This window comes from Dermacentor variabilis, chromosome 10 (assembly GCF_050947875.1).
Source record: "Dermacentor variabilis isolate Ectoservices chromosome 10, ASM5094787v1, whole genome shotgun sequence".
NCBI lineage: Eukaryota > Metazoa > Arthropoda > Arachnida > Ixodida > Ixodidae > Dermacentor > Dermacentor variabilis.
In genome coordinates this window covers 91,909,821-91,937,477 of record NC_134577.1, presented here as the reverse complement: position 1 = coordinate 91,937,477, position 27,657 = coordinate 91,909,821, and the positions used below count along the sequence as shown (strand labels likewise).

General features: G+C 47.2%; 1 protein-coding gene across 1 annotated transcript in view; it reads left to right on the top strand.

Annotated features, from left to right (window-relative positions):
* Positions 1-27,447, top strand: part of LOC142559335 (uncharacterized) — a 169,741-nt gene extending 142,294 nt beyond the window's left edge. The window contains exons 8-13 of the mRNA XM_075670949.1: positions 13,425-13,549; positions 17,417-17,475; positions 19,741-19,822; positions 22,696-22,780; positions 23,457-23,529; positions 24,372-27,447. Coding sequence (XP_075527064.1) covers positions 13,425-13,549; positions 17,417-17,475; positions 19,741-19,822; positions 22,696-22,780; positions 23,457-23,529; positions 24,372-24,526 — 579 coding nt within the window. The 3' untranslated portion in view covers positions 24,527-27,447. The remainder of the gene's footprint in view (positions 1-13,424; positions 13,550-17,416; positions 17,476-19,740; positions 19,823-22,695; positions 22,781-23,456; positions 23,530-24,371) is intronic.
* Positions 27,448-27,657: the final 210 nt, after the last annotated feature.

The window sequence follows — 27,657 nt, the reverse complement described above, 5'->3', positions numbered from 1 at the left end:
CCAGACGAGTTTTCTTCGAACTCTTGATTTCATTAATCTTCGTTGGGCGTGTGGCCAAACTATCGTTACATATTGTGAACAAGGCCCCCATGTGGGAGCCGGGAAGTCACGTTTTCTTCTTCTTATGTTTTTGTTCGGCGTCCTTTTTACCTTTGTCTATGAGCAAACCCAGCCAGATGAGTTTTGATTGATGTGATTTTGAACTCTCGATTCCGGGCCGTGTTCAGAGAGCGAAACACCTTTATGTTGCAGAATCATGCAGGCGGGCGAAAGGGGGAGCGCAAGGCGCCATTTTCTTTATTCTGTTTTCATAAGATTGAGAACATCGCTAAGTGTAACCCCCTGCAGCTACGAACGTAGACAGTGTACAGTGGCGCTGCGTGCACAAGCAGTGGCTGATTGGTGTTGCCGCCCTTTTCCAAGCCTATAGGAACACATGGGATCGAGATGTTCGCAATTTAATTTCTTATTACACAGCGCAGTAGCCTTGGTGTGAATTTCTCAAGAAAATTGTTTCATATTTTAAACAGCTCGTAAAAGAAATACACAGTCATTTCGAAAGAAATATATTTTTTAAAATAGAAGGCTAGCGGCAGTGGCAATATTTCTAGTGAAGTCACTTCATGAGAATGCGAATGGAAAACAGTTCAAGGTGCGTCATTTAATTCAACTATGCACAAATGCACGCATCTTGGCAACAGCAGCGCGGCGGGTGTGTCAACAACTTTCGCAATATATCAACGTCAATACTGCTTATTAGCGAATGTATCACTAGGCGGCAGCGCAATATAGTTACGGCAGCAGCCGAAGAGCGGCGCTTGGTTCAAACCAAGCGCGCTCTGCGGCGCTTGGTTTGCCCCAAAAGAAACTGCCAAACCGAATACAGACACGTCAGCGTTTCTGCTGGAAGTACACTTATAGAGATGGCGGTGACCACCGCATGATGAGGGGTCTTTCGCTACAATGAGGGAGGAACTCGGGCGTACTCTTGAGTTATTTGGCGCGTTTTCACCGGTTAGATGAGCACACGGCGCGGATTAAAGCAGCTGATCACAAACGGTAATTGTACGCTGGTCTTATTTGTTCCCGGCCCCCTCCCCCCCATCCTCCCCCAATCGCCCCCTCCTTTTTTTTTGTCGTAGCTTCGTCTTACTTGTGAGAGCAACCGCATCACGTTATGACTAGAAAAATTTGTTTTCTCGACGTGAACTCCTCTGGAAGTTTGAGGAAGCGGAAAGCGTATTCTAGAACGCAAAGCAAAGCAAATTCTCATTTTATGGGCTCACCATCGCAACCGTAGAGTCGAACCGTGTTTCGACATTTTCGATCAATCCGTCCCCATGGTCGCGAAAGGCAATTCTTTTGGCGGTGTTGCATCCGTTTCCCAAGTTAATAAGGTATCCGATCAGAATTCATTACCGCCAAAAGAGGTCTTGAAACGTTTCTCCTTTTGTTTTAGCGTACGCTGTTGAACATGGGTTCTCGTGCGTTGGTACCGCTCATTTTCTTTTTCACCTAAATCTTGAGTGCAAGAAAGCTTGCAGGTAACGAATACGCATATTTTTATCGCCTACGTTTGACACTAACCTGCTGTGTGCTCCGCATTGTGGGTATGCTGACAAATCGCGGGACAGATGGCGATTACCGAACTTAACTGCGGCAGATGACGGTAGCACAAACACCCCAGCATTCAGTATGCGTGCACCAGCTTCCTCATTTGTTCGTATACTTGCAGACAGTCTGTGTGCCTCTTCCATGTTTGCAAACAAACTAGATGGCACTGCAGTCGCTAGCGTGTCACCGTATAGACACCATTACAGTGCGTTGTCGGCACGGCGAGGCGAAGTGCGAGGCCTGCTGACGGCGACACATTGAGATTTTGTTGATTGCATAATTTCACCGGTAATGGCAGCAGGAAACGCCGAATGCGATTTCCCCTGCTACCTTTCGTGTGACGCGTACCCGTCAGACTTGCCGCATACGAGGACACATGGGGCGAACGTGAGGTTGAGCTATCGCGTAGGCTCCGTCGGTGGGATTCGGTGCCCCCGCAACGTGCGCCCGCGAAACTCCCGTCCTGCTTAAAAAGGACAAGGCCAGCATGTTTCACGCAGCTATCCTTCGTTTCACGCGAATAGATAGCTGTTACAAAGTAAGGATATTAGTTTTATCGGCCGCGCAAACTTGTAAACATGAGCTTACTAACTAAATTAACAGTGATAGAATATGTAATCGTGACTCAACGAGGACGTAGAAAGAAACGGACACACGGAGACAGCGCTGTCTTTTTGTGTCTGTTTTTGTGTCCTTGTTCAGTCGCGCTTACACATTACCAAGTGCATTACCAAGTGCATGACTAAGCGAGTGGCATATACACTTCACAACGGCGCCCCCTGCAATCCCCCCGATCGAGACGGCCTTGCGTCAGCTCTCTGATAGCAGCAGTTACGGCTGACTGTGGTTACGGTCCGGCGGCGGATCGTCATAGCGCACTCAAGTTTGCAAACACGATTAACATTTGCACAATTGCGTCCTGAGCATATCAATAAACTAGCGCTGAAATTCGGTCTTGTTGATCAATCGTTATCGCTGGTATTTAATGATATCAATATCTTCGCTGGTAGTATTCGCCGGTTTTTGACGATATCGTTAAAAGTTGCATCTCTTTCTGTTACACCGCGCTTAAATAAATCAGTTTGTTTTCAATGTGCCATAGGCGCAAAGAGCAACCAGAGAGCCGCCTCGCAGAGCCGGTCGTTCTACATGCGCTAGCCATGCACCTGCAGCGAAACGAAGTACCTTCGCATCGCGACTCGCGATCACGCCGGCGGTTTAGTACACGGCGCAGCTGATTTGCGGAAAAGGCGCACATTCCTCGTAACCTTACTCGGTGTAAATATTTGACGAAAGGCACAAATTGTAGCTGTATTTTATGTCGCCCTGAGCGGCGATAGAAGCGATCGCATCGGCTGGGATGATGGTACCTTTGAGGCATCGGCTCGCCGCTGGCGTACCACTCTGCGGCAGGCAACGTCCCACACAGTCCGCGCTGTTTGCTGCGGCCGACCGATCTCTCCGGCCATCCTACAATGAGCTGGTCTTTCGTCTGGCGTCTAGTCCGACTGCGCATCCCTTCTGATTGTTTTTGCTTCTTTTTATTGCGATAGCAATTATACGGACACTCCAGGCGCATATCTGCCGTCGCCGTCGCCGTGAGGTTCCGTATGAGTGAGAGCCTGTGAGGGTGAGCCGGCGATCGCTGTTTAACTCTTTCCCTACCATGGGAAAAATAGCTGTTTTCTGTAGGTTACGCCAAATTGTTTTCTGAATAAATTGCTGCACTCAATATTCTATGTAATACATAAACAAAAGGCAGAATGATTGCGCTTTTCACGGATAAAATTTTCATTTACCAGATATATGCCATAAAAAGATATAAATTGCCAAATTCATGATTGTGGGAAACAATTGAACAAAATTTGCAAAGACTAGTATCTACTCGTATCTTGCAAAGGCTAGTATCTATTAGGAAAAAATGCAACAAAAATTATGGCATATACAAAATGTACTGCCGTCTAATTGGCACCATCTCCGAAAAAAACAAAAATTTTAATTGAATAGCTATTCTACTACAAAAATTTGAGCGCAAGCACTACAGTTAGGCGTGCCAGGCTGCGGCCTTCGATGTTCCTGGATGGCTTGCGTCTTCGTTGGTCTCAGAGTTGAAGTCTCACGGAAGGTTAGCATCCTCAGACTCGCTGCTGCTCTTTCCATGGATACAGTCAGCCACAAACGCAGCGGAATCGCGAGATCTGCGATCTTTCTATGCGTGCATGCCACTCCCGGAGGCGGAAATTTTTGCTTTCTGCTTTAACGATCGCGAAAACTTAGGAGCGCGTTCAAAAGTCACCGCCTGGGGGAAAAGGCGAGCTGTTTAGGAAACAAAAGAATAGTTATCCTCCTTCACGTCCAAAAGCGCAGTTTGTTCGTAAGCGGCGCGGAGAGTCTCGAAACCGGCGTTTCAAACCATAGTTAGCGGGCTAACGATGCTCAATGAGCGCGGTACGGAAAGAGTTAATCTCGCGTGCGCGAGCGAGGAATGCGGCCCGGATGCGTGCACTCTCCGGTCGCTCGCGAGGCAAGGGGGTCAGGGCAGGGAGGCGGGGCATGGAGGCGGGGCGTTATTTTCCGGCGGCTGTTTGGGTGTCTCGATATCCTCCTCGCCCGACGCTTCGTACTGAGTTGAGACAACCGCGGCGTCTACTACGGCGCTGGCCACGCGAATCGCGGAGGCCGCAGTAGACGCCTTTGGCGGACACCGTAGGGACGCGTTGCCGGAGCTCGTGTGTCGTGAAAGCGATGTGCGACGTGGCTAAAGTTCACGCCCTTGCGGGCCACATCATCAAAGCGATCTGGGATGTTTGTCGAGTGCGCATAGTGCTGGTAGCTTCCTGTGGGCTGTGCTTTCAACGTTTCATTCGCGTTGAAGCAACAGATGCACGGAGGCCAATTGGCTCGCGGCTGCCGCGTGTCCTCACTCCACATTTTTTACAGCGTGTGTCCGCGCTCACCGAGCGAGATGTGTTCATGTTTACCTGTGTGCGTGTGATACCGCGGTGCTGGTTACTAAATTTAAAACCCGTTGGCGGGCTAGTTGGTTTGAATACATGAGTTAATGTGTAAGCGCGACTGAACAAGGACACATAAGCAGACACAAAAAGACAGCGCTGTCTCCGTGTGTCTGTTTCTTTCTACATCCTCGTTGAGTCACTCACGATTACATATTCTATTATTGTTAGTTTAGTTAGTAAGCTAATGTTTACAAGTTTACACGGCCGATAAAACTAATATCCTTACTTCGTACAGCTATCTACTGATGCGCTATCTCAATCGGTGCTTTGCCTTTCGGGCGGAACTGCGATTTTTTTCTTTAGAAATTGGTTCGGTGCGGTTGTAGGCACGTCAAGTCGGACGCCAGATCGGACGCTGGCTCGTACAGTGCATATGATGTATCCGCGGAGGAACCATCGCAGGGATCGCGCTTTGTTTCGCGTTTGTCTAAATGTTCAATAGCCCGGCACATTAAAGTTCGCGCCCCAAATTTCGCAGTCACGTCTAGACGCGTTTAGCACTCCCACACTGCAACGAACAGAGCTGTTAGCGGGCTGCTTTCTGCGCATGGGAATGTCTGCAATGGCAGCCAGATCGCTAGCATGACGTACGTTGAGGTGCAACTGCTGGCTCCATCTACACTCAAAGCTGTAGATACTCTAGCTATTCGTTGAAAGCTAGTCTACGGGTATAGGAAATATTACTGAGAAGCTTTTAAACGCGGATATGCTCGCTTCTACTGGATAGAGCACGCCCCACGAACCGCTCAATAACGCAGTCTAATTGTGACGAAATGTTTCAGTCATGCTCGTTTTACTGCGGTGGCCCAATGCAGGTGGCCGTTATGAGCCGAAAACTTATAAAATGTAACCCTTCTTTCTTGCGTCTTTCGACGCAACCCACTACGGCGCAGCTTGTCGGCATACTCTGTTTTCTTCGTTGCAACACTGCTAACCGTGCACGTACTGGCGAGAATACTGCGGGGATAGCCAAAGCCGGCTAAGTGCCTTCTGTTTGGGATCTGACTGCTGGTACGATCTGTTGGGAACTCGGCGCTGACGCCCGTGGTTGTACCTGGGTCGCAAGCCCCAAGGGTAGCGTTGGCCTGGCGGCCTGGGGTACAACTGGAAGCATCCGAAGGTCCCGGCAAAGCATGAGTCGACTGGTAACAACGAAACAACTTGTTTATTTTAACATCGCAAAGAGTTGGCGGTCAGGTTTGACCGAAGTAGAGAGACGGGAGAGCACTTCACTCAACAGAAGAAATCGGAGCCCTCCTTTTTGGCGTCCGGGGGCAGCTGTTTTTTATACTCTCGCAGTTGAGGGCAAGAAGGAACCCCTCAAAAGACGAGCACGTGAATGTACAATGGGCTAATGGTGACGCACACTGTCGTAGCGATGCCGTAGCACCATGTCGAGCACGATCTCGTAGCACCCTGTCGTGGCGCTGCCGGTCGGACACAATGACTGTAATGAGAGGATGGTCCCTGCTTTGGCATCGCCTGTTTCGGGCATAATGACTGGAACGAGATCCCTGCTTTGGCATCGCCTGTTTCGGGCCCAATAACTGGAATGAGATCCCTGCTTTGGCATCGCCTGTTTCGGGCACAATGACTGGAACGAGATCCCTGCTTTGGCATCGCCTGTTTCGGGCCCAATAACTGGAATGAGATCCCTGCTTTGGCATCGCCTGTTTCGGGCACAATGACTGGAATGCGAGGATGATCCCTAGGCGGTCGCATCGCCGCAGTCGCGCCTGGAAACACCTGGCGATGAGTGTTGCGGCGACGACGATCGGGCCAAAATGTCTGCCGCCCCGCCGCAGTCGCGCCGGCAAAACCACGTGTCGCAGGCGAAACGCAACAGACCGCCCCGCCGGGGGAAGGAGATCCCGATGGACAGGGGACTGCATCCGCTGTCCGGAGGGATGTCGCTCGATGATGCTCATAATCGAAGTCGGGCGTCCCTCGACGTTTCTTGAGCGCAGCGCACAGAGAAGGCCTCGTTCTCTTGTTCAGGTTCGCACGGGACACTGCAAAGTGACTTCGGGAGAGTTCACATTTTTGTTCTCGTTCCCGGCAAGCGTTAGAACTACGCTGAAACTCAACCGCTCAGTCAGCAAGCACGGCACAACCCTCACTAAGCCCTGCCAGGCTCTTTCCCCTTTTTATACCACTGCCTAGTTCCTTACAGTAGTCTAGCATCACTCAGAACGCGTCCACAAATTGAAAAATTGCACTAGAAAGCATATCATCACTTTGAAACACTAAACAAAAGCAATATGTTAAAAAAAAATCCTGCCTCAGGAAGAAAAACATCAGTAACAAACAATTTTGAGGCTGATTCCTACGTTAGGGGCTTCGACTTAAGCCATCGGCGTTACCGTTGAGACTCCCCTTTTTGTAACGCACCTCAAAGGAATATTGTTGTAAAGCGAGGCTCCAGCGCAGGAGGCGGCCATTTTTGGGAGAGATGGTCTGCAGCCATTGGAGAGGGCAGTGATCCGTCTCAATGATAAACCTCGAGCCGGCTAGATAGCATGAAAATTTCTGAACGGCCCACACGAGACATGCACACTCTTTCTCGGTGGCGCTATACGCCTGCTCACGACTGGTCAGCTTACGACTAGCATACAGGACGGGGTGTTCTACTTCTCCATTTTCCCGTTGGCACAGTACAACGCCCATGCCTCGCTCACTAGCATCGCACTGAACAATGAACCCTTTTGTATAGTCTGGCGATCGTAGCACAGGCTGGCTTGTTAGGGCACTCTTTAGGGCGCTAAAAGCTCTTTCCTTTGTCTCGTCCCAGACGACTGTTTGAGGCTCTGTCTTTCTTAGAGCATCCGTCAGGGGAGCCGCGATATCAGAGTACCTAGGGATGTACCTCTGATAGTAGCCGGCGACACCCAAGAACGACCGAATATCGGTCTTTGTGCGCGGTTGCGGAAAGTCTCGCACAGCGGCCACTTTTATTTCAGAGGGGCGGCGACGACCCTGACCAATCACGTGACCGAGGTAGACAACCTCGGCCTGTGCTAACTGGCACTTAGGAGCCTTGACTGTCAAGCCCGCTTCGCGCAGGCGGGTTAGCACTGCCCGCAAGTGTGCCATATGCTCAGACCAGGATGCGGAGAATATCGCTACGTCGTCTAGATACGGTAAAGCGAATTCTTGCTGTCCCCGCAACACTTTATCCATGAGACTTGAAAAACAGTATGGCGCGTTCTTCAAACCAAAACTCAACACCTTAGGACGGAATGTTCCCATTGGTGAAATGAACGCCGCATACCTACTAGCCTCTTCTGTAAGTGGAACCTGCCAATAACCCCTGACAAGATCTAGGGTGGAAATAAACTGAGCGCTACTAACTTTCTCAAGGCGCTCCTCGATGTTAGGGATCGGATAAATTTGATCCTTAGTGATGGAATTAAGCCTGCGGTAGTCGACGCAAGGACGAGGTTCCTTGCCCGGTACCTCAACTAAAATCAAAGGGGAGGTATAATCACTCTCACCTGCCTCAATAACACCGAGCTGTAGCATTTTCTTTACCTCAGCCTCCATAATATCGCTCTGGCGGGGTGACACCCGATACGCCTTGGATCGTACTGGCTCTGGGGAGGTAAGTTCTATATCATGAGTAAGTACAGAAGTCCTACCAGGCCTCTCAGAGAACAGACCTTGAAACTCTCGTAATAGCTGGTGTAGTTCGGTTTTCTGCTCAGGCGACAGCGGTGCTTTACTGATAAGGTCACTAATGACTTGACCGGTGTCTTCCCTGTTCGTCACTGAGCCTAGTCCCGGAAGCTCGACCGGAAGCTCTTCAGGAACGTTTACCATCATGCACACCACTGCTTCCCTTTGTCTATAAGGTTTGAGCAGATTACAGTGGTAAACTTGCTGTGCTTTCCGCTTTCCTGGCAGACTTACCACGTAGTTAACGTCCGACAGTTTCTGAACAATTCGTGCTGGGCCCTCCCACTGCACGTCTAGTTTGTTGTTTAGCGATGTGCGCAATATCATGACCTCATCGCCAACCTCAAAACGACGGGCCCTGGCTGTCCGATCATAATAAACCTTGGCCCTCTGCTGGGCCTTTGTCATTGCTTCACCTGACAACTCCTGTGCCCTTCTTAAGCGTTCGAGGAGCTTAAGCACGTACTCCACCACGACTGGGTCGTCGCCCCTACCTTCCCATGATTCTCGAAGCATGCGAAGCGGAGATCGAAGCGAGCGACCGTACACCAGTTCAGCTGGCGAAAACCCCGTAGCCGCATGCGGCGCGGTCCTTAAAGCAAACATCACCCCAGGCAGACACAGCTCCCAGTCAGTTTGATGTTCAAAACACAAGGCTCTCAACACGCGCTTCATGACGGAGTGGAGCTTCTCAACGGAATTCGACTGTGGGTGGTACACTCAGCTGTGTAACAGCTTTACCCCACACCTTTCGAGAAAAGTTGTCGTCAAAGCGCTAGTAAACACTGTGCCCTGATCTGATTGGATTTCCGCAGGAAAACCAACTCGCGCAAATATGGACAGTAGTGCATTAACTATCTCAACTGAGCTGAGTTCTTTAAGCGGCACTGCTTCAGGGAACTTTGTCGCTGGGCAGATCACAGTCAAAATGTGTCTGTACCCCGTGGCTGTTACCGGCAGAGGTCCCACAGTATCAATAACGAGCCGTCTAAAAGGCTCCGTAATGATAGGTACCAATTTCAACGGCGCCCTCGATTTGTCCCCTGGTTTGCCCACCCGCTGACAAGTGTCACATGTCCTCACGAAATGGTCTGCGTCCCGAAAACACCCTGGCCAATAGTACTCTTGCAAGAGACGGTCCTTAGTTTTCTTAACTCCTAGGTGTCCGGACCACGAACCCCCATGCGACAAGCGCAACAGATCCTGGCGATAGCATTGAGGCACGATCAGCTGATCGAACTCCACTCCTCTTCGGTCTAGATACTTCCGGTACAGGACTCCACCTCTTTCCACAAAACGCGCAGTTTTCCTGGCGATACCTTCATTGACATTGCAGCGCACGTTTTCCAGGCTGCCATCCTTTTTTTGCTCGGCTATCAAAGCCGTCCGGCTGACTTTTAGCAACCTATCAAGTCCGTCTGACGTAGGCGCGATGAGCAAATCCGTAGATAGCTCTTCTAACTTTCCCGCGTCGGGCGTTTCCTCTCCAGTATCTGGCGCCTTTAACGTTACAGACTCAAGTTTATTCAGTTCGGGCGTGCTCGGAATATCAGCTTGCTGCGCCTCTGACCCTTTTTCGTTGTTTGATAACGTCGGCCCCGCAACTACCGCCTTTGCAGCGAGCTCCCGAACCTTCGATCTGGTTAAGGCCTGAACACTAGCTTCACCAAACAAAAGCCCCTTCTCGCGCAGGAGGTGATCGGACCTGTTTGAAAATAGGTACGGGTACTGGGGTGGCAGCATAGATGACACTGCCGCCTCTGTCTCAAGCGCTCCGAAAGGTCCTTCAATAAGCACCTTTGCTACTGGCAGACACACGCTATGAGCTTCCACGGCTTGCTTGATCCACGCGTACTTGCCCGTGAACATATGGGGTTCTACGTAAGATGGGTGAACTACATCCATCGTAGCTGCGGAATCGCGAAGCACTCGGCACTCTTTCCCGTTCACGAGGAGGTCTCGCATGTAAGGCTCGAGAAGCTTCATGTTCTCGTCAGTGCTGCCTATTGAAAAAAACACAACTTTTGGTGTTGTTTCCGGACACTGCGCCGAAAAGTGACCCGGCTTCTGGCACGTATAACAAACGCCCGCTCGCCTCATCTCGAACCGCTTTCTGCGTTTGGCTGCCGCCGTCTCTTTACGTTTGGTCGGACTGCTTTCGCTCGCATCCGCACTACGCGTGTCCCCTTTTAATCTCATGGGTGTGAACTTCGGCCTCTCAAACTTCGAGCCAAATTCACCCTTTTGACCGTCCTTAGCTCCGCGAGCCCGACGCGTCACAAACTCCTCGGCTAGCTCAGCGGCTTTAGCCACCGTACTCACGTCTGGCCTATCCAAGACCCAGTATCGCACGTTCTCCGGTAACCGACTATAAAACTGTTCTAGCCCGAAACACTGCAGAACTTTATCGTGGTCACCAAACGCTTTCTCTTCTTTGAGCCACTCCTGCATGTTCGACATAAGCCTATACGCAAACTCTGTATATGACTCACTTCTGCCTTTCTCATTTTCCCGAAACTTCCGACGGAACGCCTCCGCAGACAGCCGGTACTTTTTTAGCAGACTCGATTTTACTTTGTCGAAATCCTCTGCTTCCTCTCTATCCAAGCGAGCGACTACGTCGGCCGCCTCGCCGGGTAACAAAGTGAGCAAGCGCTGTGGCCACGTTTCCCGAGAGAACCCCTGCTTCTCGCACGTTCGCTCAAAGTTAACCAGGAACAAACCAATGTCCTCTCCAAGCTTAAACGGCCGCATTAGGTCAGTCATTTTGAACAATACGCGTTCTCCTGCACCGTGTGCCTGACTTCCATTACGAGCGCGTTCCATCTCTATCTCGAGACGCTTCATTTCCAAAGCGTGTTGATGGTCACGCTCTTCGTTTTCTTTCTCTTTTTGTTCTTTAAGTTCGCGCTCCTGTCTTTTTGCAGTCTCCCTCTCTTCAATAGTCTCAAGGCATTCCGACAGCTCGTCATCCTCAGCCTCTAACTCAAGAATAGCCTTTATCAGTTCCGGTTTTCTTAGTTTGTCTGAGACATCCAGACCCAACTCTCTTGCAAGCTCCAACAATTTCGGTTTGCGCAACGACTTCAAATCCATGGCTGCTCTGAATGCTGCTTTCTCTACTGCCTATTATTGTCTTGCCGCAACTAACCCGGCAGCAACGACAACCACAATTACCAGCTCTGTTTCTAACACTAACAAAAGCCTGGCAAAGCTCAGAAGAAGAAAGTCCCGCACTCACCAAACCTCGCAGGCAGGAATTCCGCGCAGTCGTTCCGCTGCAGGCAACCAGTCGTCACACAGGGCTCGTTGCACTGCTCCCGGATCGTCGTTGAGCTGCTCAGCATACCGTCAACTGCATCTCTTCGCTGCTGGCCTCCGTTGTCGCGATCTCACCGCTGGCAGACAGTTGTTTGAAGTCGGAGGCGATCTCACCGCTGCCAACCAGATGTTTGGGATCTGACTGCTGGTACGATCTGTTGGGAACTCGGCGCTGACGCCCGTGGTTGTACCTGGGTCGCAAGCCCCAAGGGTAGCGTTGGCCTGGCGGCCTGGGGTACAACTGGAAGCATCCGAAGGTCCCGGCAAAGCATGAGTCGACTGGTAACAACGAAACAACTTGTTTATTTTAACATCGCAAAGAGTTGGCGGTCAGGTTTGACCGAAGTAGAGAGACGGGAGAGCACTTCACTCAACAGAAGAAATCGGAGCCCTCCTTTTTGGCGTCCGGGGGCAGCTGTTTTTTATACTCTCGCAGTTGAGGGCAAGAAGGAACCCCTCAAAAGACGAGCACGTGAATGTACAATGGGCTAATGGTGACGCACACTGTCGTAGCGATGCCGTAGCACCATGTCGAGCACGATCTCGTAGCACCCTGTCGTGGCGCTGCCGGTCGGACACAATGACTGTAATGAGAGGATGGTCCCTGCTTTGGCATCGCCTGTTTCGGGCATAATGACTGGAACGAGATCCCTGCTTTGGCATCGCCTGTTTCGGGCCCAATAACTGGAATGAGATCCCTGCTTTGGCATCGCCTGTTTCGGGCACAATGACTGGAACGAGATCCCTGCTTTGGCATCGCCTATTTCGGGCCCAATAACTGGAATGAGATCCCTGCTTTGGCATCGCCTGTTTCGGGCACAATGACTGGAATGCGAGGATGATCCCTAGGCGGTCGCATCGCCGCAGTCGCGCCTGGAAACACCTGGCGATGAGTGTTGCGGCGACGACGATCGGGCCAAAATGTCTGCCGCCCCGCCGCAGTCGCGCCGGCAAAACCACGTGTCGCAGGCGAAACGCAACACTTCCGAGGCGAAATCAGGATCGATGGCAGCGCCACCGCGTACTCGTGACGTCACGAGGTAAAGGATGTCTATGCCCTCAAGGAGCAGTTCTTTAACGAAATCTCCACGGAACATCGTTCTCGTCATAACTCCTGCATCAGTCTGCGAAGAGTGCATAACTCAATACTGAGGGGATTATTGCTGCGCCAGATTTAGTGAGCACGAGTGAACTACATGTAGTGAGCGAACTCCAGTTGGGCTGAATTTTGTATAAATATCAAATTTCATTGAACGTTCACGAATCCGAGTCAACTGAAACGCTTGGATACAATTTCTTGTCACGTTCTCGTGACACCTGCGGCAGAAAGGATGTTCCACATGCGCCGCCAAGGTCTGTGAATGGTGGCGCTGGCCAACACTGCCAGGGTTCCACTAGTAAACATAAATACGCAAGAAAGTGGATGGGGAAACGGCGCCGCGGTAAGTCAATTGGTAGAGCGTCGCACGTGAGATGCGAAGGTTGTGGGAAAGTTCCCCACTTGCGGCAAGTTGTTTCTTCATCCACTTTAATTTCCAGTAATATATCCTTTCTTTATCTCATTTATTAAGCACAAGTAATGTCCCCTATGTTGTCCTTGGTGTCAGTGTCCGTTGGCTTCTTTGGATACAGTTGGTAATATGTGATACACTTGATGATCCTTTGTAGCTGCGTGTTGTTTCCGTTCTTATTCTTAATTTTACAAAAGAAAAAAAGAAGGTATGTAGGAGTGATGAAAACATTGGAGCGAATGAATACTCTCTTCATAATTTACCTTTTGGGCGGCGCTATCTGCAGCAAATCAAGAGTCCCACAGTGGTTGGACCGTACGATGCCCTGCTCGTCCGGGCGCCGACCATTAGCCGACGTTTCTTCATCAAACACGGCTTCACCGACGACATCGTCCTCAGCAGCCGCTTCAGGTAAGAGCCACCAGCGTTACATACGCACCTGATGCTTTTACCCCCACAACCTTCTTGCAGTAATTTCCAGCCATACAGCGCGTATAACTACAAAGAAAAGTGAGAGAATGGAAATATTGCAATGCTTAAATAATATCGTAACTTACAATTTAGAAATTCGCTCACTTGACTTTTCACAACTCAAGACTGCCACCAGCATATAAAACATTTTTTTTTTACAGTTACAGAAAGATACAAAGAACTTCACGATCATCGATATAATTACAGTCTTACTTGTAGTAATCGCTCAGGTCGGAGCATTTCATTAGGGGCGAGAACCGTTAAGTGAAGATTCGTCGCGCCAATTTGGCGACGACAAGGAGTGCCCGGCTGTTCTGCTGCTTCGAGGGTGCGACAGGAGCTCGTAAAGCTTCATTTAGAGCGCCAGTATTGTGCTTCGGCACACTAGGCTGCATCGGCATTTGTGTTCGTCGTAAGTGTTCCGCCGAATACGATTTCTTGGAGAGTTGCCGTTAGCAACAGCAAGCGAGGCCCGGTCTTACTTATTTTTCCCCCTCTCCCAGCGTATCCTCTCCCACCGGTAGTTTCCAAAGACGCGTTCCTCCACCCTACAGCCGCAGGGAGGCCGGCCATTAGCCTCGGGCGTCGCCCAATAAAAGGCCGGCCATTCTCGGGCCATTCTCAGCCTATAAAGGACCGTGTGCTATCCTCCATTCGGCCGTAACTGCGAAGCCTGAGAGCGGACATCGATTCCAGGAAACTGCGGCGCTCTGCGGAAGAAAGCGATTCCCCGAAGGGCCTGATGAATGGAACGCGTTCTTTGCCCAGCGACCAACGGCTAGGAGGACACACGTTCGGCTTTGACAAAGCATCTCTTGTACTATCGAGCAGAAGACTGCCCATGTTATAGCACAGGTCTACTGCACACGTGTACTGGCGTGTTCACACATACGTGCGTGCTTTTCATTATGTGTGCTAATGTTTATCTACTGCTGTGTCGAGAGGTTGTAGGCCTCTTATTAGCTAATCGGGCTTTAAGCCTACTTTCATTGTTGCCGTCGTTCAGTGGTTTGTAGGAGCACATTTTAGGCCTAGCAGTAGTTTACTACTGGCAGCGCATGTGCTCGTACAAAATTCAATCTGCCTTTGCACTCGTAGGCCATCAAATCACCTTTATAATTAAAAATAAATATTTCTCTTAATCGTCAAAAGATGTGTTTCATAAACAAGTGATGAGGTGTAGCAATCGAAAGCTTACGGTATTCACTCTCAGTTCAATCAACTAAGTCAAGCCTACAGTTAGCATTATATAAAGAGCATTCTCTGCTCTATTATGGAGTAAGACATGTTGCAAATCAGCGATGGGTTTCTTCATGCGCGTCTTTCTTCTTCAGCTGATAACGGCTCCACATTGCCGAGAATTGTGGCGAAATTTAGCTGCTATTAACTGCAACGTGCACAATTATGCAGGACGTTGCTGATCTACATACAACCACACTGCACGAGAGAGGTCAAATAGGGCTGTTCTAGAATAACTCTTTTAAGAATGCTGGACTCGCAGCATTTCTACGATCAGAAGGTGATGGTAATTCTCAATTTTATTTCATCTATGTATCCGCCATGCCGCATGATCGGAATTTAAAATGAATTAATCATACTTCCAGCAGATGTGGTTTGCCAAAACTAATGAGAGAATTTCGGGAACTCCATGCGAAAGAAAACATTAGCAAAAGCAAAAAATAAGGGGCACTCATTATAATTTCCACACTCATTTGGGCCGCGACCGTAAATCATAAGGCATTGTTGTTTTTCTTTTTTTCCTAAGTGGTTGCGTCCAGGCGGGTTTTCGTTTTTATAGAACGTTGACGCTGCATTCAGGTGGTGTTGTTTAATAGTATTTAACCGATCTTGTAGAATTTATTGGTTTTCTTTATTAGTGATTTTCTTTATTGACGCTTCGATAACTACCGCCCAGGTTCGCCAATTTTCCCTTGTTTTATACCGTATATTTTTGCTTTGCACGCATTTTTTTACCTGATTGTTGCTTTATGACGTACTTTATTTACTACCACTCTCCATCCCACTCCAGCCCCATTATGCTATGTCTTATCAAGAGGGCGATATGGTATGCTTATAGATAAATAAAATTAATACAAGTCCCAGCGAACTTTGTCGACAACACGTTCTTGCTAGAGAAGGCTTCACCCTGCGTCCCGAAAACAGCGTCATGAAACGGGTCCCTTGATCGCCTCGCAACACGATAAAGCGAAGTAAGGGAGAAGCAAAACACGAAAACAAAGAAGAAAAAAATAGAAGACTTAAGATGCGCCGGTTCAAACAAGTTTGATTTTTTGCTTGAAAAGTTCCGCATGCATAATGGATCGCCAGCCGCTTCAGACCACGCTCTAGTCACCATACTCTTGGGCGCTGTTCTGTCCTTTCCGCACCCTTCCGCTTTAACTCCTCGTCCCATACACGCATGCTGCCCAGTCGGCGTTTGAAGAGCCTGTTCGCTAGCCTGTAATGACGCTTTTTTTTGCTTGTTGTTAAGCATTCTTCTGAGCAGCCGCGTCAGAAAACAGGGTTCACGCTGGTTTCTTGCATTGTAATCCTGGGTTCTGTAGCGCCAAGCCTGCTTGGCGTTCGTATTTGTGCCTTCCAACGTTGGAAATTGTAATCTTCGTGGTTACCAAAATGGTCAGGTTAACCTCAACAGAGAGTAAGAAAAGAGAAAAGCAGAAATTACAGAGAAATGGATCAACCATGGGTAGCACAACTAAAACTGAAAAACAAAGAAAACTCTATACAGCTTTTGGCGAGAGCTCAGACAAAATAATCCCCAATTTCTTGCGAGAAACTGGAGATGCTACAGGCTTTCGTTTTAAGGAATTTATCGCATTGACCGACGAATAGTGTTCCTGTTAAGAATACGCTTTTACAACGCTGCCCTTTCTCTGGGGAACCTCTTCATTCATCCAGCGCACAAACGGGGATGGAGTGGCTGCGATGAAACTAAAAGAAATGCTACCAACCGCTGGAGAAATTCGCGAATTTTGTCATCGCTCTGATTACGAAACACTCAAACACCTCGCAGTGGAAACAACGTATTAGTCCGCATCGACGATGAAGAAGTGACGGCTCCTGTGTCGGAACAATTTTCATATTGCTTTTACATTGGACCTCTGGTCTTTCATTACAACTTTGTTGCTGGCGATAAAAATTGTCGCACCAATCTTGAACACAGAAAAAAAATACTGCCTGAGCAACGAAAGAGGTTTAGGACGGTTCATAGGCCCATCTAAGTTCCTCTAAGGATCTTTTTGGTAAACGTGGAGTTATTTTTAAATAATGCGACGGGCAAATTCAGATATTTTTCATTTCAACGCAATTCTGGGGTTTGATATGGAGCATGCCGTAGACCGTAGTATTAACTTCGACCCCCTGGAATTCTTTAACGCTCACCCAATTCGCGGTACACGGGCTTTTTTTTTTTTGGCAATTCGCCTTCATTGAAATGACGACGCCGCGGGCAGGATTTGATTCCGCGGCCTCGTGCTTGGCTGCGCAACGCCATAGACGCTAAGCAACCATGGCTGGTAGATGTTGCTCTACTGAAAGTTCTGTACCTTAACACGTTAATTATACTAAAGGATATTCGGAATACAGATTAGCCCATAGAAGCTGTTGAATACGAAGGAACATATGTACTTACGGGGTAGGTGTCGACATAGTTTTGGTTACGATATAGGAACACACCACTGCGAAAAGCGAAATTCTCTTAAGCATTCTGACGCTCGACGACCTCCATGCTTTGCGATGTCGCGTCTACGAAGAAAAGTAAAGAGTGCACTTTGATCCTTTACGCAGGGAAGCGGACGAAGCGGAATACGAAGGTAGCCTGCTCTGCTACCTACCGCCTTTTGATGGTGAGCAATTTTTGTTCTAACGGTGTATGAAACGGCATGACGCACGGAGCAGCCACTTACTCCGCACGTTTGTTTATTGCAATCGTCCCAGCGATATGCGTTTTTCTCTCCACCTGCGTGAACACCTCAGTGTGTAGCCACGACTTGCTCTGCCGCTTGGTTACAATCGGCGGCTCTTCTTGTAGAACTTCTCGCCTACGAACGGGTGTAGGCGCTGTACGGAAACATCTGATGTAAAGTTTTATGTCCTCATTGTTAATTAACTAAAGGCACTTCTTTCTTTATGCTATACAAACAGAAGTGATGTAATCTAATTTGCATTGATTAAGCTTGTAATTATACGTAGTTTATGGGCTTAAAGTTGTTTTCGCCGTGTATATATAGTAATTAATTTTAAATGCCAGGTCTGTATTTTGAACTGTTGGTGGGCGTACCTGCGTTGGCGAGTGAAAGCTAGCAACACGGATATTCTGTCACGTGGGGCAATTGCATCGCTCGGGGAAGTGCTGCAGGCAAACGTGCTTCACGCACGACCTTTGCCTTCGCTATCCTGCACTCTCTTTTAATCTCCATTATTTTGATTGTACGCGTCAATGATGGCTGTTCTGCGCTTGTTATTTCCTCAGTAAAGCATCATTTTACCTTTGGCCGAATTCACAAACCGTTGCGCTCCTAACAGCTGTCTGCCACTGGCCGACCTCCTTCAATGGCAATGTGTCCGACAGTACGATTTGGGTCACATTTGGTCTCATGAACAGTTGAACACTTTGTGAATACGGGCCTTGACTTCTTCCCCTACGCCGTTGGCTAAAAAAAATACATCTTGTAGACGTAATTTCAATCTTATGCACGGCTTTTACTACGCTAATGAAGCCCTATTTATTGTTAGAATTAGCCGCCAATTTGCTGCATGCCAGTGCTGGCGAACGTTGCAGTACACACGAGCCGGTACAATCCAGTGAAAGCAACGACAGCTTTTGCAGTTTCCTCATAGGGTGTAGACCGTAGGTTTGTTAGTCAAGTGCGTAAGTGCACCCTGATGGCAAAGAAAGAACTCTTTCAGGTGCATTTATTGCTTTCACTTAAAAGAAAAAGAAAGGAAAGCAGCAGTCAAAATAGAAATTCCGAGAGCAGGCTTGTGCCTCACTTAAATACTCTTCTCAATATAGTGTATCACAAATAATTTTCACAGTAACTTTAGCGTATATGTTAAAATGTTTGACAACTTGGTAGTTTTGCTCTAACTTAAATACTTTTCAGAGTGTGTTTTACACGGCATCTAAGATAGGCGCTTCGTAGTTGTCAGGTGCGGTGTCGGTGAGCAAACAGCTCGTCGCAGTGGACATGTCCCACGAAGATAGCCGGTCTCATCCATTTTACGTGTCTTAAAGCTGTTCGGGGTGGCAGGCTTACACAGTAAACAAAAAAGAGGGAGAGAGAAAGAAAGTGGAACTCACAAGCGTGACAAGCCAAAAGTAAACAAACCGACCACGCCTTCCCTACGGCAGGCTTGCAGCATGCGTTGGTCGCTTTAGAGTAAGGGGGGGGGGGGAGGGACACGTTCCAAAAGTTGATTAGTTAGATCGGCGACACTCAATTGAAGTCGCACCAATCCTAGGATATCACTTCGGTACACAGGTACGCCGAGGTTCAAGAACCCCTAATACGACACAGCGCCACCGTGATATCGATCGTGTCTGTGAAACATCTGCTCAGCGTCGGAGGGAACGCGTTTAAGAAAAACAGAGGCAAGTTTCAGATAGCTACTTTGAAAATCAGCGCCCCCAGCGAGCCAATAAGGCCCTATCTGGTGAAACTCCGGTTCATTGTACTTTCGTTTACACTTCGGAACAAAAGTTATTTTCTACCTTTGAAGTAGTGAAAGTTTTTTCTGAACTTACATACTGCATCTGAAATACATTTCAGAACTTGGTATTTAATGCTCCACTCAGATAAGGTTTTCGCGTGGTATTTAGTAAGCTATATTAAATGGCTTCTTCATCCTGTACAATCATGTAAAAACCTGCCAGACATTGACAAAAAATACAGAAGAACCCATCTGATAGTGTTGCTTTTTTCGTTAACCTTGGACCTATGTTGTTTTACCTCCGCTTTCAAACATCGCGATTTCTTATCTATCGTTCACTTGCTGTCAGCCAACGTAAATCGGACTTTAGGAACATAGCACGCTAGAACACGTAGTGATGTGGCGGTGTCCTAACTCGTCCTTTTAAGCGTGTAATTGCGGCTCGGTGATGTCGACAGGTCACTACCCGTCCCTACCCGGCACAGCGGAGTGGAACCGGCCGGAAGCCTTGGCTGCAATGGAAGAGGAAGTGGAACGCTGGTGAGAATGGGCGAAAGTGCCGTCCTGGTGCTTCAGCGTGTCATTGTTGCGTTCTTTCACGCACTTGCGCTGCCGTTTCAGAACAAGTCTCGTTTATATAGCCAGATGTTGCTTTCAATTGCTATGTATTATTTATTTATTTATTTATTTATTTATTTATTTATTTATTTATTTATTTATTTATTTAAACTACCCTCGGGGTATAAATACTTTACAGAGTGGAGGGGCATACATATAAAAAAGCGAACAGCAAGAATAGCACAAAAAGGGAAATCATAATACCGCTCGTTTATACCGCTTGTACCTTTGTTAGCTATGTCACCTCTTTATTTTGGCGTCAGTCTGCCTCCCTCGTAAGAGTGTCTGTCACGTGTATTAAGGCCCACGAAAAGCACTCTATTAACTCCCGCTTAAATAAATGTAGCCACCGTCATTTAGGTGGAAGATTTACATCATTATCTATTACCTAAATGCATAGGAACTGAGAACTAGTAACTGTGGGCTTCCACGACCAAATTTCGTGATGTTTGCTGCTTCTAAAAGTAGTTTAGACCTGCCGACCGTATGAATCAGGTTCTTAATTGAGGCTTTAGAACTGTTCTTGTAGATCTGGAAATTCTAATAAGAGCGATTATGAAGTGTGGAACTCTTAATAAAGCAACAAGAACAAATGGGAGTTCAAAAGTACACTTATTTGACATTTTAAATGGACAAATTGACAAATTATTCATTACTCTCTAAGATTGCACTAATTTTTGAGCACTACAATTGCAAAGCCTCAGCTTGCAAATATTTCATATAAGTTATAAAGTCATACCTGGAATTTCTACGCTGCAAATGGCCAAACAGATCCAGCTTGCGCAATTGCAATATCCGTTTTGGTTTTGCGATGAGTTAGGGATTTCTAAACCTTGTGCTTAATGTTTTTTTAAAGTTGCCGATTTGCGGTAACTTTCCTAAAAATTTGATGAGTAAAAAAATTTTTCATTCCTTCACTATAATTGAAAATTCTTTTTTTCTTGAGTGCGAAAAACTTCGTTCAATTCCCATGAGTATTGGGCCAAAGAAATTGTTCCTGCATTTCTCATGTATTTGAACAGGCAATTTAGAGTTGGCCCCTCGACTTTAAAGCTTCTTAATGTTCTTCTTAATGTTGCGAGCGCTCAAAGGCACTCATACTGTCATTTTTGTGCGGTGTAGCTAATGCGATTGAGGCGTTAGAGAAAATCAGTGCATCGCTAGGTTGCGCAGCGGTGACCTCATTATCCAGCCTTTCTTTTCTCACTAAAAAAAATCTCACCTCATTGGCCGATTGGGCGCTTCTTGCCAGCTACTTTTCGAAGACGTATTCGAGGTGTCACTGTGACATATATGTGATGCATTACGCTTCCTGTCTTTTTTTATTTTTTCGTCAGTGACAATAATATATTGCTTCCCTTGCTGAAATGCCGTTTATTAGATCCACCAGACCCGTTTGGTTGGCATGGAGGATGCAGTGGCTCACTTTCTTTTTGTCCCACTGACCAGCAAGACATTGCGCGCAGGAACCGGCCTTTTTCAGAAGCCTTTATTGCGTACACGAGATTATGAAAGCGTAGGGCTAATCGCATTTCATCTAGTCATTTTTGATTAACCATGTTGTCTTCTATCAGGAATGCTAATTGTCCCTAAAAACAGGCTACTCAAACGTTACACTCACTCCGATGCCTGTTTCGGCTACCAGCGCAGCCACTGCTTCATAACGTGTCATTCACAGAACTTTATGAAAACACCAAAGGTCTGACGTTTTGATTTGCTTTGCCACGGTCCATTTTCTATGAGATTCATTTGCGCTAAAAAGTTCAATCAATCAATCAAGCAACCAATCAATGAATCTATCGATCAGCTACTCAATCTTGATGGCCTTCCACTACGACGCTGTCGGTGCCTATCCACCCCTGAAACCATTACGAGAAATCGCGACACGCCGCCAATATCAATAGTATTCTACGCACGATATAGATGAAAGTTTTATAAAATTTATTCTCATACTGCTAATTATTATGTGCACGACTCATGACTTATTCACTTATTCGGCGCCGTTTTTTGTTGTTGTTGTTGTCGTTGTTGTTGCTGTTGTTGTTAATGATGCTACTGTAATCAACGGACTCGGTATTCCGTAGTACGTGCACTGTTTTCTTTACTGTAAATATTTGTAAGAAGATATTTCGCCAGTTCTGTTTTTTTGTTTACGAAGGGAATTGTCGAAGCATCACTAGCTAAACGAGACCACGCCCTTAAGTCTCCGTAAAATTGCTACTTTTGCTATGTGTACACCTAATTCATTTCAAATAGAATTCATCGATTTCCTATTGGAGAATTTCACGTGGTTCAGCGTGCAAAAAGATAGTGGTTTCCGCCATCATCTTTGTTGCCGTCTACTTTGCAGCCGAGACGTGTTATCAAAAACTAACGTAATACAGTTAAACGACGAAAGCTTCCGTGAGAAACGAGCGAGTCATGGTGTAATTGTGAGTGGCAATTTCTGGCGACTCGTTTAGATTGTTTATTTAAAATAATTGTGTGCAGAAATCAGCTCCGCAATCTTCACTTGTTTCGCCATACGTGCGCATACTGTAAAGCCTCCTTATAGAAAATAATATTTTCGATTCATGGACATTGTTATCTTGGTGCCATTACGAGACCGACTTCTCGAAAGACCGATAACATCCGTACGACCACTTTCATGGAAATGAAGCTACTGTAGCACTGTAAAGTTGGTTGCTGCAGATAAAAAAGATGCAGAGGCAGTGACAACAGCCGAAGATGGCGCTACTAAAGCGCTTCCACAAAGTAGTCTCCTTACGTGTCTCGGGCCTCTTTCTTAAACGCAGGAAACAGAAGAGCCTGGAATCGTACCAGTGCCAAGTGACGTGCCTTGTCCGACTGAGGCACGAGGTTCTACGGTTGCATGCCCTGGTGAGCGTTCGGAACATTTTTGTTATGCGCTGATTTACGTCGAAAGAGTCCTCCCAAGTCGAACGCTTCGTGAAACTTGAAAGGTGGGGGCCGCTCAATGAGACATAAACCCAAAGATGAAAGAGTAAATGTTCTGAGAAAGGAGTACGAATAGCACATTACAATCGAGTTGCCGATATCTTAGTTTAAATTATGAGGAAAGAGTAGGGTTGGACAAACACGAAAATTGGGACGATATCAGGTGCTTTATTGAGTAGCAGAATTGGTTCGAAGGTAAGGGGAGCGGACTCGTTGCGGAAGAGACTTCGAGAAACTGATGACAATAAAATATTAGCAGGCATGCGTTGCAGTCTTAGGGAGCTGAATCCTAGTAACTGAAGTTCGCCGGGAGAAGCTTTCGTATAGCAGTGGAAATAAAGAAAGGTTGCTGTAATTGGCACTGTTGGGAGAAACAGCTGCTTAAGAGGCAAATTTTCGTTTTACAGTATGAGCAGAAACGCAAGCTACAAATAGAAGCAAGTTTATCTTTCGGGAAAATTTTTTTTCAAATAATGCTTTCTCTATTCTCGCTGTGCTTTCTTTCGTTGCGCTACAGATTTGATATATTAATACGGCGTTCTTAAGCCACATCTGTGTTCTGGAATAATTACGCGATTGTTTTTATTGGTGCGCTCAGCTGCAGGAACAGGAGCACTCCATGCAGGCCTTGCGGAAGGAAAACTGCAGACTCCAGTCCAGACTGTCCCGAGGTAAGTTCATGTTCGGCTGCGTGTGAGTGAAAGAACAGAGAGAGAGAGAGAGAGAAGAGAGAGAGAAGAGAGAGAGACATAGTCGAAGCAAATACGAAAGGCAGGGAGGTTAGCCGGAGCGGAAAATGCGCTTGGCTAGCCTGCACTTGAGGATGGCGGGCGAATAGGTAGATAGATGTAAAGAAATTAGAGAGAGAAACCGAGGGCACAGTGACACTTACACAGCCGGCTATGATCACCCTAACCTACAAAAGCACAAGACCACTACGACACATTTAACGGGAAATAAGGCTGAAGTCATTTTTTTTTTCAAGCTTCGTTGTTCTTAAGAATTGTCGAAGTGCCTTCATCGACCCCATGAGCAATGGCTTATGTGGTTTGTTGCATCGATTGTCTCCTGTGAACGTGAGCTACCCCAGGCGAGAGTGATCGTCTTTATAAATTGATGTGAAGCAGGCGGATCAACCAATGATAACCAGATAACTAATCTAAATAATTTCATATTTTTATGTGAGAAAAGTGCTGGCCAGAAATTTTGGTGGAGTAGGAATAAGTTAATCCAGCTGCATTCTTAAAAGAACTAGCTCCGTCTAGAATAGCATACGTTCAGTGGCGCTTATAGACGTAAGTTTCGTACTCTCGTGTCTTGAAAAACATGCCGTTCGGCAGCTGCTGTCCGCCTAACTGCGGGAATGGGAAAAAAATGTAGAGTCCTTGGTGGGCCACTCATAAGCACGTCTTGAAATTTTTTTTTCCATGTATAACGAGAAAGTTAACCTGTTAACAAACTTTGCCGTGTTGTTAACGCAACAACGCTGAAAACGCCCGTGTTTTCTTTCCAGCCGAAAAGAAGTCAGCCCGTTCACTGATAGAGACTTTAGAGAAGGAAGCGGCCGACTTCGAACGCCTCTGCAACCTGGGACAGCAACTTCAGCAACCGGGAGCTGCAAGCGCGTTGCATGAGTCTCGGGCGAAGCTGCGCACAGCCTACCGCTGAAAAAAAAAGAAAAAAAAGAAAACGAAGACAACAAGACGTTGAGGCACTTCGGAAACCAGTTCTATTTTGCGCATCTCGTTACGCGGGTCACATGTGAATTATTTTTCCGACCTGTAGTTTCAATACCCAAATATTTATGTCGCTCCCGGTCATTCCGCGCGTTGCATAATTCAAATCAGGGCGTGTTGGATATATTGAACGTCCGCGATGCTTCAGTGGGACTGTGTTAAGGTACGGCGTACTCTTGGCGGTGTCTTTACAAAAACGCGTCTCAGGTTTCATACGTACGAGAAAATTTACCACTCGTAGCGGCAGCCGTTTTTCCAGCGCAAAGGAGATCCCAAATGCAGTAATCTTTATGGCTCAATCAATCAGCTAAGATAAATAATGATCGTAGGGCAAGAAAGAAAGTAAACATGAGCAAATTAAGACACACGGCAAGTGTCAGCCAAGCCCCGATATTTTATTTTCGAATAAAAAAGAAAACAGCAAATGAAAAATAAATGAACAAGTCCTTCTGTAATATTTTTGGTTTTTTCTCATATAGATTCCAATTTTTAGTGAGCGCTTGTATTCACGGTTTGATGTGATTTGAAATACTTTTTGCGCTGTTTTAATATAAAAAGAGATTCGCACTGAATAATTTTCCTGCAAGATTATGTATGAACTAAGGACTAATCTTAAGATTGCCGCAAAAATCGACATGAAAGGGTAAGATGTAGTTTATCAAAGATAATATGACACGTTGAACTGTCCGTAGGCAGAACCACATCTCAGATAATGAGTGTGCTCGAATAGCAGAAGAAAGAAAGAGATCTGATGCGTTTTGGTTTTGTATCTGAACAGCGCTAGCCATCACTGATAGTAATCAAAACCACTTTGTCAAAGCCACGAATGCACAAATTCTTGTTATCTGCGTTTTATAATCACGCGTAAAATAAGCGCATCTTCGAAAAAGTAATCATATGTTTCCGCTAAGTTTCTTAAACCAAAAATTTCAACCAGCTGGTTTAGAATAACAGCTGAACTGCAGCGAATTAGACAAGGGATGACTACACACAAGCGATCAGTCGGTCTCGTTTCTGCGGCAGCCAATTCTTTAATTCACTATTATTCACTTACTGGACTTTACTCAATGGATTTAGTACGTGCCTATGTGGTCCTCTTTTGCCACTCGGTAGTTTCAGTTTCACCATGACCACCGAAAATAATAGACGTTGTGGACGTTACTAGCCACTCACCGGCCGGCTATTCAACTGTCGCGCGGTACTGTCAAAGAATCGGGTGATTGTACATCGGCTACGTAAATGACCAACAACCATTGCGTGTTAGTGACATTTACGAAAGCGCAATTCTGTCATTTTACGGGAAGAACGGGCCTATCATCTCGTATTAAATAACGACGCTAACGAGGAGGCTCGCACGATATAAAACTGTCATGTGGAACTCAAGCAGAGTAGTTTGTCACTTCAAAACTTCAGAAGAAAACCGACGAAACAGTCAGCATACCGATAAGCAGGTCGCCACTATTATTACGTATACAGCGATCAGACCAGGTTTACCTATTACGTAACCCTATTCCTTTGCTATTTTACTACAATCTCCTGACGTTAAATTTACGGAACCACCGATGCGAGCGTGGGACGGTGGTGAGCAGCGCTGTTCGAACGGCCCAATCAAACGCCCTCTTCGTTTATAGGATGTAAGTTTTATTTATTTTCAAAGCGAATAGCATTGCCTATCTCGGCAGGCGTTCTTTATCTGATTGGCTGACGAGAGGCGAGGAGTTCGCATAAGAGTAGAGGGAATCAGTGGGGCATGACTAGCCCTGTATGTAGGTAACTTAGTGAGGAGGGTGGTACCGGCATGTGTTTCCCCTTGCTTAGCTTCCACTCGTCGAAAATCGAAGTGGTGTGCAACCGGAAGAATAAATTGCCGCTAAAACCAGTCATAAGTGCGCAGCCATGCGTGCCGAAAGTGCTCGAAAACGCTATACTGCCAAGCAAAAATATTTATTATGTCCAAAGAAATTGATTCTCACTGACAACATCGACTAGCCAGTGCCACAGTGGTTGGCCGGCAGCCATCTTCTATTCCTTCCGGAACGGGGCAGTATTCGGCTATTCCGAATTAAATTCACTTTTGTCCGTCATAATAATGCGTAATTACTGCTCACATCACAGTTTAACATGGCGAACTTTCGCGGTTTTGGAACGTCCTGTGACGAACAGGGGAAGTGGGCGCAGCATGAATAAGTTTATCTAAGGTAGCTTTCGGCTAATAGCGAAAATGACGTAGAATCGCAAGGAACTTGTTTTCTTTTGTTAGGTCTAATCATGCATAATCATTGTACGCACATCATATCAGACGGACGGTTTTCGCAGATTTCGCGACGACTCGTGTCAGACAAGCAAGCGGACGTGGCCAATCGTGGAGGGCAATGCACACAAATAAAATAGACACAGATTGGAACAGCTTTACGTTACCGCACCGCAGCTGCAACTGCAGTGACACTACAAAGAAACAAAAGCCTCATTCCAAAGAACACGGTAAACTCAGCGCCATAGAGCTGTTTACTCTTACAGCTCAGCAAACATGCGCCGCTAACGAAACAGGCGCTGAATTCACAAAGCTTCGCGTTCGCGAGGGCTGTTTGCCGACCACCTTCGTTAATGATGCGTCCAGTGTCAGAAGAGCATGAAGTAGTTTATTGCGGATATTTCCAGCGCACAAAGTTTTTGTGAATACGAGCCGTGTTCCCGGACTCAACGTCGCCTTTTACGTTTCGCGACTACAGCGCAACTCAGCGCATAGATTTCCCTGGCGAGCCCTGATGACAGAGCTACAGAGGCTCTCTGGTAAGCCTCCCCAATCGTACGAAAGTGGAGTGGTGCGAGTGACATGGCGTGGAGCCAGTGGCGTAGCAACAGGGGGGGCCGGGGGGCCGTGGGCCCCGGGTGCACGGGGCCAGTAGGGGGGAGGGGGGTGTCATATACGTCGCAAGACACCCGAAAATTGTCGATATCCTGGCCTTCCTCGACTACACTCGGGGGGGGGGGGGGGTTGACAGAAGCGCTAAGGGCCCCGGGTGCCAGACGACCTAGCTACGCCACTGCGTGGAGCGTAGGGCT